The following is a 10,209-nucleotide window of genomic DNA, read 5'->3' on the forward strand; positions in this document are numbered from 1 at the left end:
GGCCCTGATTGGGGCCTTGTTGGCCAGGTTTCATTTTTAAATAAAGTAAAATATTCTGTCCAACACAAAAGATTTCAACATTGTCTTTATTTATGGCAGGGATGGGGAATCTTTTTTGGGTCAGGGGCCACTGACCCACAGAAAAATCAGTTGGGACCCACAAGTCAGAAGCAAAAAAAACCTTTCACTGATGTGACCCCCACCTGAAATACCTCACTCCCCTGGTGCTCCAGACCCATTGTGGGGGGGAGGGGCAGGGAGGACTGAGGTGCAAGGCTTCAGGCCAGATTTACTCTTCTGGGGTTCCCCTTGAGACCTAGAGTTAAACAAAGGACCACTCTATGTAACAGTGGATCTTGCCATTAACTTGAAAACCAAAACCTAATAGCTAGATGATCACAGCATATATGGAAACCACAGAGAGGAGCGGGAAGAGGGTTAGTGGATTTTGTAGCCCCTCCAGGCTCTGGGTTGGGTAAAAAATGAGGCATTAAGTGTGCAGGACAAGGCTGCATAGGATAGGGATAGGACAACAGGATCTGAGTGGGAGGTGGGGTATAAGAAGGGGTGAGAATGCGAGGTCTGGCCAGGGGGCATGCTGCCGGGGTAGGAGGCAAGAGCGGGCTGGGGGCTGGCTGCCTGGCGAGGGGGCAGAGGGGATTTTGGCCAGGGACAGAGGGTGTCTGGCCAGGAGGATTTTGGCCAGAGGGCAGGCTGACTTACTGGGGGGAGGGGGGAGGCTGAGGGCAAGGGGTGTCTGGCTGGAGCAGGCATATGGGGGGGGGGGGCTCACTTGTTGCTTACCACGCAGCACAAAAACATGTAACATGCCTCCCACTGCTCCCATTCGCCAGCAAGAAGCCTCCGGAAAGGTTGGTAGAGGAGCCCTACAGGAAGTGTGTCCTGAGGAAACAAATTAGCAGCGCACAGGGAGCCATCTTTGGTTCCTAGTTTCCCCCATGCCATGGGAAAGAAAACGCTAGTGCACAAAGTCATTTTTAGCTCTGCTTGTTCCCCCCCACACCGGATTCGGTGGGGAGCCTCGGAGCTCTCCCCCTATTGGTGTTCCCGTCTTGCAGGGGGCCATAAGGCTGTAACACCAGTGCTGGCTCCCTGCTGCAGGGGGAGCAAAGAGAGGGCTGAGCTGGGGCTCTAGAAGAGCCATATCCGGCTCCCTACTGAGCCAGAAGTTGCCGACCCCTGGCCTAGGGCCTATGTAAATACCGGTTGGACCTCCCTGGTCCAGCACTCTCGTGAGTGCAAGTAGAGAGATGTCCACTGAGTTCTTTCCAAGACGTAAGGTTTTATCTTCCACTAATTCTGTCTCTGCCATGGATTCCAAGATAGACCACCAATTCAAAACCTGGTGTGCTATATCCTCTTGTGCCTCTTTACAGCAACAGTGCCAGTTTCAATACAGAGGGGAGTTATTCCAGTCTAAGGGACCCACCCTCCCATTAATAGAGAGCATAGAGCAACAATAACAACTAGTGTCACATACACATGCATGCCCTTTTCCTTGTGAAAGAAATAAGCTAGATCCCACGTCTATGCAAGAAGGACTCAATTTGTGTTGTATTCTTTCTAAAGAGACAAGGAGACAGTCACATACAGAAGGAGCTGACAGCAATTATTTAATGTCTTGAGGACAAGAGCAAACTGTTCCATTTCCATAAATTTTTTTTGAAACCCTCCTCTCAAATTGAAGCTTGTCTTCTGTTTACTATTTTGGAAGTAGTTGATTTAATGACTTAGTGTATGAGTGACAGTAGGCTGGGTTGCAGCTCCTTTTGTTTCCCGTGTTTTGACTGAAAATGATAGATGTTTAATGTCCTCGACATCACACACACAGGTGCACAGCTCAGAGGTTAGATCAAGCATAAAGCCACCAATTCCTCTTCCAAAACAATCAGGGACATATATTCTACAACCTGCCCCAGTGCAAGTTCTTCGATCTTTTCCTTCTAAGTTTCCATTCTGTGTTGTTCAGGTTAGAAACAGAATACCCCTACATAAAAAATGAGCTTTAGCCTGACAGGCTAGTGTGTTTCAGAGAAAAAAGGCCCTTTCTTTACCCATTTAAGTAGTCACCCTACGGCCTCATTGTTACTGTCTACTTGCCCATGACAAAAAATCATGCAGTATGTGTGAGGCGAGGAAGGAAGGGGATGATTAAGATATCAATCTTTCTACAGTGCTGGAAAGGAATGGAGCTAGGGATGTCACCAGTTATCCAGCTGCCCAGATGGACTGCTCTAGCCTGACTGGACTCTCTACATCGCAGGCTGGGGCCACTCAAGACCAGCCAGACCAGAGCAGGCTCCCCCACTTCATAGCACAACAAAGTGAAGCAGACCCTGCTGTCTGCGAGACTGGCACGGCCCCAACAGCTCCCCTGCCCATGGTACAACAAGGTGGAAAACTGGGCCTACCACACCATGGATGGGGGATGCTCCAGCCCAGCCAGGCCCACAGAGTAGTGGGCCCAGCTAGGCTGGAGCAGCCCCCTATCCACACCACATCACAGAATGGGGCAGGTGGCCGCGAGCAGTCCCTTGCCCACGGGATCCTCTTAAGCAGTTAACTAGTTAAACTGAACGTTTAACCAGATGACTGATTAAATGGGATTTTACATCCTGAAATGAAGTAGAGTAATTAAATGCTCTCCCTAAACTAACCTGGCGTGCAAGCAGCCTGGCTCCTACTACATTTAAACTGCAGAACCACAGAGAATTTGAAAGTGAAAGACAGCTTGGGAGAAAGTGACCATGAAATCATAGGAGTTCATGATTCTAAGGAAAGGAGAACAGCAAAACAGAGAACATATTTCAGGAATGCAGATTTTAGTAAACTCAGAGAGCTGGTAGGTAAGGTCCCCTGGGAGACAAAGATGCTAGTGGAAATGGGGTAGGGTTAGAAGTTAAAATAAAGAACAAGTTAAAAATTACTTAGAGAAGTTAGATGTCTAAGTCACGAGGGCCTGATGAAATGCATCCTAGAATACTCCAGGAGCTGATAGAGGAGGTATCTGAGCCTTTAGCGATCAGCTTTGAAAAGTCATGGAAGTCAGGAGAGATTCCAGGAGACTGGAAAAGAGCAAATCTAGTTCCCATCTATAAAAAGGGAAATAAGAACAACCCAGGACACTACAGACCAGTCAGTTGAACTTCTGTGCCAGGGAAGAGAATGGAGCAAGTAATTAAGGAGTTCATCTGCAAACATCTGGAAGATAATAAGGTGATAGGTAACAGCCAGTGTGGATTTGTAAAGAACACATCATGTCAAACCAATCTGCCAGCTTTCTCTGATAGGATATCAAGCCTTGTGGAAAAAGGAGAAGTGGTGGATGTGGTATACTTAGACTTTAGTAAAGAATCTGATATGGTCTTGCATGATCTTCTTATCGATAAACTAGGGAAATACAACGTACATGGGGCTACTATAAGGTGGGTATGTAACTACCTGGATAACCATTCACAGAGAGTAGTTCTGATCAGTTCACAATGATGCTGGTAGGACATAACAAGTGGGGTTCTGCAGGGGTCTGTTTTGGGACCGGTTCTGCTCAATATCTTCATCAACGATTTAGATGATGGTACAGAGTAGCAGTTCCCAACCGCCTGGCCGCAGACCTCTGGCTGCCAGGCCGCAGCACACCAACGGCCGAGGCGAGAGCGGGAGGGGCGGGTCCTGCCCCGCCTCTCAGCTGAACAGCACCAGGAAGAGCAGGGTCTCCTCCTGGCCACAGAAGAACACTTCCCCGCACTGCAGGAGGGTCACGCAAGTGCTCTTCCGCAGCCAGGAGAGGACCCTGATTTGCAGCGAACCACTCTTCTGTGGCCAGGAGGAAAGCCCAGCTCTGCTCAGAGCTGGTTGGCTGAGAAGCAGGGCAGGACATGCCTCTCCCAACAGCTGCAGTGGGAGAGGAGGCAATGGGCCGTGTACCCCAGCCTCGGCGCCCAGATCTGCCACCACCCGGGCAGCAGCACAGGGCTAGGTGAGGGGGACGGGGCAGGCACTGGGGGGGCTCGGGGTGGAGCTAGTGCTGGGGGGCTCTGAAGGCAAAGCTAGTGGGGAGGCTCTGGGGGAAGGCTGGCACTGGGGGACTCTGGGGGAAGAGCTAATACTGGGGAAGGCTTGGGGGCGGGGGTTGATTGCAGAGGAGCTCTGGAAACAAGAGGCTGGTCCTGGGGGTTGTGGTGGGGGCTCAAGGGTCAGGAGGCTGATAATGGGGGGGGATGCATTAACAGGAGTGTTGTGAACAAGATACAAGAAGAATTTCTTCCACTCTACTCTGTGCTAATTAGGCCTCAATTAGAATATTGTGTCCAGTTCTGGGCACCGCATTTCAAGAAAGATGTGGTGAAATCGGAGCTGGTCCAGAGAAGAGCAACAAAAACAATCAAAGGCCTAGATAACATGACCTATGAGGGAAGACTGAAAGACTTGTGCTTCATTAGTTTAGACAACAGAAGACAGAAGGGACTTGATAGTAGTTTTCAAGTATCTAAAAAAAAAAAACCAGTTACAAATTGTTCTCCTTAGCCTCTCATGATAGATCAAGAAGCAATGGGCTTAAACTGCAGCAAGGGAGGTTTAGGTTGGACATTAGGAAAAACTTCCTGTCAGGGTGATTAAACACTGGAAAAAATTGTCTAGGGAGCTTGTGGAATCTCCATCACTGGAGTTATTCAAGAGCAGGTTGGACAGACATCTATCAGGGATGGTGTAGATGGTGGCTGGTCCTGCCATGAGGGCAGGGGACTGGACTTGATGATCTCTCGAGGTCCCTTCCAGTTCCAGTGATCTATGATTCTATGAAAATGTAGAGCGATCCCAGACCGACGTGAGCCAGGACTGAGCCAGGTTTGCTCAATCCTGGCTAGCGCCGGGTCCAGCAGCCCAGGACCTGCTCCTGCTTCTGCCACCTTGCTGCCTCTGATACAGAGTCAGCAAGGGAGTGGAGGAAAAACAAGTAGTCAATCTGACTACCCAATAAGACCAGGCTTATCAGGTAGTCGACTACTCAACTACTCACTTACATCCCTATTTTGAACCCCATTATACAATTATGGATGTTAAGTATCAGGCAGTGGACTAATCGAATAGTCAAAGCATTTTGCATCGACTATTCGATCAGTCGATAGGGTGCCTCCATCTTTGAAGTGTAGCACTAACCCTAAGGCTGTTGCTGCACTTCAAAGGCAAAAGTGCCGTGTGGAGCCCGGAGTCACCTGGGGACTCACTGACCCTGGGCTCTGTGCTTTGCAATGCCGCGAGGAGCCTGACAACGGGCTCCCCAGTGTTTCAAGGCGGCAGTGCTACACTGAGCCTGGGGTCAGGTGAGAAGTACCCACTTCGTCCTGGGCTCCATGTGGTGGTGCCGCTTTTAAACTCCACATGAAGCCTGGGGACACCCCACCTGGCCCCGGGCTGCACGTGGCGTTTCAAAGTGACAGCGCCTCGTGGAGCCCGAGGTCTGGCCCCAGGCCTCAAGCAGTGCTGCCGCTTTAAAGTACCCCCTCTTCGTCCCCCCACTTGGTACCTCTACCTGACAGAGTCAGCAAGGGGAAGGAAGCAACTAGTCAACTATCCTGTCAACTTAAGCATTTGCTTATCGGATAGTCAACTAGTCATTCACACCCCTATATACATAACATCCCTTAGCTATTAATTTCATTGGGCTTCCCCTAGTTCTTGTGTTATGTGAAGCACGAAATAACATTTCCCTATTCAGTTCCAGAGGGGTAGCCGTGTTAGTCTGTAACTTTAAAAACAATAAGTAGTCCTGTGGCACCTTAGAGACGAACGAAAATACATAGTATCATGAGTAAAACCCTCTTCAGATAAGCTGAAGGATAAATAACACAAACCGAGATATATAACAGCAAAAAAACCATCTGTCAGTTGTAGGACAGGTGCTAATTAGGCTAATTAAGTGGTCTGGAAGTGTCCCATTCTTCACTTCTGATGTAAAAAGGCAGTTTTTAATGGGAGAAGAGACTGGATTTACAATGCGACATCCACTTAATGTCTTTGTTCAAGCGCAGGGTAACAGTGTCAAATTCGTAGATGAATACCAATCCCACGCACCTCCCTATTCACTCTCTCTACACCAGTCATGATTTTATAGACCTGTACATATCCCAACCACCACCACCCCAAGCCATCTCTTTTAAAAAGACTAGAACTTTTCAGCTTGTAAATCTCTTCTCATATAGAAGCAGTTCTATATCCGTAATCATCTTGTTGCCCTTCTCAGAAAGAAGCGTTTGCATGGGGGATTTAGTCCACAATACCCGGGTTGGTTAGTTTCCGCAAGAACACAAGCGCTCAGTGACTATGATGGAAAGATCTCCAGAGTACATCCTCCAAGACACAAAGAGGAAGCAAAATATACCTGTTTTACCATAATCCTCATGAATCACAGTAGGGAATATCTCGTCACCCACAACTGCTGAGTTTCTCAAATCTTCTTCTCCCAACAAGAAAACTCCCTGCTAGCAGCAATCAGGTAAGATTTCAACTCCTTCAGTGACAGAAACAGAGCTTTAAAGTCATTTTGACTCCTTTATAGGCACACCACTACTCAACCACACTTAAGGCAATACAACCCTGATCCTTGAGCCAATTATTAAGAATGCAAATTGGCCTTATAAAAAACTTTTGCTAATTAATACGAAATCAATATTAACATGTCAAAACCTAAGATTTAAAACTAGACAGCACATAGTTTACTTTCCCAAACCTCTTTTACACCAGAGAATCTACAAGCCAAAGAGTCAGAGTCTAACTTCCCCCTTGGGCAGTTCTGAAACCTTGGTAGGAAGTGGACTATAAAGCCTCAAATGACTACCGCAAGTAGGGTAGGTGAACAAATTAGATGCTAATATTTACTAGCGAAGATAGCCCATTTGTTTTTAATCAAAAAAGAGATCGATAATCTGCATCCTGTGTAGTCTGCCTTTTAACCCCAGTAACCTCGTTAAATGAGCAGTCATAAAATATAGGGATCATTTAAAGATTAGCACACAAATCAGATGCTGAATGGAAATTTAAATAGCAGGACTTTTCTAGGCAATAAGCCCTAGATGCAATTTACAGAGTTCATCTAAAGTGCAGGAGTTACTATGAAAAAGGTTAACTCTTGTTCCCCTATTTACCTGGTCACAGTGCTCCAAGGAGCTCCTCCTTCAGTGAGGTTATCTCCTAGTGACTGAACTTTTCAGCAGTACTTTGATCACAACTCCCAGGATATGACAGACTTCAGGAGATACACATCGCTCTGAGTTTCCTAGCAAGGATCTCCACAAACATGCAACTAATTTGGAACTTCATTTCCCTGCACAAGGTCAGCAGCTGCTCTATTACTTGTTTTAAATAAAGGAACAGATTTGACACTTGCTGTGCCACTATTGATGACAGAAGAAATCCAAAACAGATGTGCCAGGAGAACTCAGCCCACAACTGAGGCAAAACTGGAAATCCCGGGGGTAAACGTTACAAAACTGCAATACCGCTTTGGTTAGAAAACTAAACACACTTAAGAAGATTGTGTATACATGTGGCTCAGCTTGTGGTTAGGAGGACAAAGGACAGGGGGTGGTTAATCCCGTGTGTGGCATTAACAAGCAAGAAAAATACAATGGCAAGATGTGCAAAAAGCCCTGAAGCAATTCATGAGCGGCAGACCCTAAGTGTCAATCAGATCAGCTGGGCAACCTAACACAAACAAGCATGGTACAGAAATAGCACAGCTGAGTCTATGAATGAAGTTTAAAAGCTTTGTTTACCTCAGCACGTGTGTGCAAAGCCAGGAGGATATTAGGGAGCTACAGCAGCAGCCCAATTTCCTTAATCTTAGGCCCACACACAAAAATCTGGGCAGATCTGTATCAGCAGAGCTTCACATATAGACAGATAAATGGGGGCAAGGAAGGCAGAAAGAGGTTTACCAGGAACCACACAATTAGTTTAAAGGGAGTATGCAGACCCATATAGCAGCTTTTAGGGGAAGAGGATGGGCAGATGTCCATCTGCAGGAACCCTCAGCCCAGCTTGCTAGAGAGGGAAGCCACATGCACCCACAGGGCCCTCCCCCACTCCCCATGGCCACAGTCCCACCTTTCTTGAACTCCTCCAGCATGGCATCAAGCTTGGTGTCATTGAAGACGAAGTGCAGAGGGTGGTTGTAGAAACGAGTGATAGTCTTGAGTGGGGTGCAGTCATCAGGGTCCACAAAAGCCAGGTCCTTAACAAAGAGCAGGTCCACAATGTTGGAGCGGTCACCCTCAAAGACAGGGATGCGGGTATAGCCACTCTCCATGATCTCAGACATGGTGTTGAAGTCCAGCACAGCCTCAGCAGCGATCATGAAGCAGTCTCGGAGTGGAGTCATCACATCTTCCACCGTCTTGGTGCGCAACTCCAGAGCCCCTTGGATGATGTTGAGCTCCTCCTTGACCAGGTCATTGTAAGGGTCGGTGACCCGCAGCATCTCGAGAAGCTTCTCACGATTGTAGACTGTGCCGATCTCCTGGCCCAGCACACAGTCCAGCAGCTTGCTGACTGGGTAAGAGGCCGGGAAGGTCATCATCATGAAGAACTTGGTGAGGAAGATGGTGTTGGCACCCACGGCCAAACCGTGACGGGAGCAGATGGCCTGCGGCACGATCTCACCGAAGATGACGATGCCAATGGTAGAGACCACCACGGCCACCAGCCCGGAGCCAGCAATGTCGTCCAGCAGGATGGTGAGCGTGGTGTTGACCAGCACGTTGCCCAGCAGCAAGGAACAGAGCAGGTAGTTGCCCTGGCGGCGCACGGGCTCGATGCGCTTGGCGTAGTTCTTCTCCTTGTCGGTGCCGCAGTTCTGCACGATGCGCAGCTCCATGGGGTCCAGGGCCATGAGGCCCAGGTTGAGGCCGCTGAACATGCCCGAGAGGCCGAGGAGCAGGGAGATGAAGATGACCTGCAGCCAGAAGGGCAGCAGGAACTTCTTCTCCTCCCCCACGATCATCTTGGTGTCCTCGCCGTCGTGGTAGATCCAGGTGGTCTCGGTCCAGGGCGGCGGGCCGGCGGGGCTGTCGCCCCCCACCAGCCCGCCCCCGGGGGGCCCGGCGGCCCCCAGCGCGGCGGGGGCCGAGACGGAGGTGCACAGGTAGTAGGACTTGCTCTTCTCCGTCTTGCGCAGGGGCTTGATCTCGATCTCGATGATGCCCGAGGTGCGGCGGTTGAGCACGATGTGCGGCAGGATGATGATGTCCGAGGTGCGGATGCCGCAGCGCTGCGGGGCGCTGCTCTCGGGCGGCCCGTCCTCCTGCTCGGCCGGCGGCCGCCCGCCCCGCCGCTGCTCGTGCTCGGTGAAGGCGATGCGGGACCAGGTCTCGTTGTTGATGTTCTGCCCGTAGACCCGCAGCTTGACCCGCGTGCGCTCGCTCACCCGCAGCGCGCCCCCCTCCATGAAGGAGACGTCGTCCGTGTCCTCCAGCCGCAGCCCGATGATCACCGTCTCCTCCGCGTCGCCGGCGGCCGGGGGCTGCTCGCCCAGGCAGCCGCTGAGGAGCAGCAGCAGCAGCAGCACCCGCGCCCCCCGGCCGCCCCCCGCGGGCAGCGCGCCCGAGCCCAGCGCCATCTTGAGTCAGGGATCAGACCCGCCGGGGCCGCACATCGCGGGGCGGCTGCATCCCGCGGCGGCGGCGGTTGGCCGCGAGAGCTGACAGGCGGCGACTGCCGGGCCCTGAGGGGAGCCGCGGCAACCCCTACCCCGGGGGACGGGCGCCGGCCGCGCGCGCGGCCAATCAGCGCCGGCGCGCGGCGGCCGGGCGGGGCGCGGGAGCCGGCCGCCGGCCAATGGCGAGGCGCCAGGGGCGGGGCCGCCGCCGGAGCCGGCCCCCACCCCCCTGCCCGCTGGGTTCCCAACCGGCGAGCGCGTGACTCTTGTGTGTATGCGAGAGGGGGCGGGGGCGGGGCCACCGGAGCGCTGCGAGCCAATGGGAGAGGCCGCCTGCCTCCGGGGGTGGAGACTGGCAGGGGAGCCACCAATGAGCGGGCGAGCGCTCACCTCCTCCCCCACTTGCGCGCGCTCTTCCGCGGGTCTAGCGGCCAGGTGGAGCTGGCGCGTGCTTGCTGGGGTCCCGGCGTGGACGCCGCAGCGGCAGGGCCCGGGCAGCTTCGTGTGCAGGCGCGCGTGCACCCCGCCGCCCGCCC

General features: G+C 51.7%; 1 protein-coding gene across 5 annotated transcripts in view; it reads right to left on the bottom strand.

Annotated features, from left to right (window-relative positions):
* CNNM2 (cyclin and CBS domain divalent metal cation transport mediator 2) overlaps positions 1-9,844 on the bottom strand; it is a 227,859-nt gene extending 218,015 nt beyond the window's left edge. For 2 of the 5 annotated variants that reach the window (XM_075935558.1, XM_075935556.1), the window contains exon 1: positions 8,125-9,840. In XM_075935558.1, the coding sequence (XP_075791673.1) occupies positions 8,125-9,634 (1,510 nt within the window). In that variant the 5' untranslated portion in view covers positions 9,635-9,840. Of the gene's footprint in view, positions 1-8,124 lie in introns of all 5 variants that reach the window. The other 3 variants (XR_012905736.1, XM_006120865.3, XM_075935559.1) reach the window with 3 other exon arrangements.
* Between the last annotated feature and the right edge of the window lie 365 nt (positions 9,845-10,209).

Source organism: Pelodiscus sinensis, chromosome 8 (genome assembly GCF_049634645.1).
Source record: "Pelodiscus sinensis isolate JC-2024 chromosome 8, ASM4963464v1, whole genome shotgun sequence".
NCBI classification, from domain to species: domain Eukaryota; kingdom Metazoa; phylum Chordata; order Testudines; family Trionychidae; genus Pelodiscus; species Pelodiscus sinensis.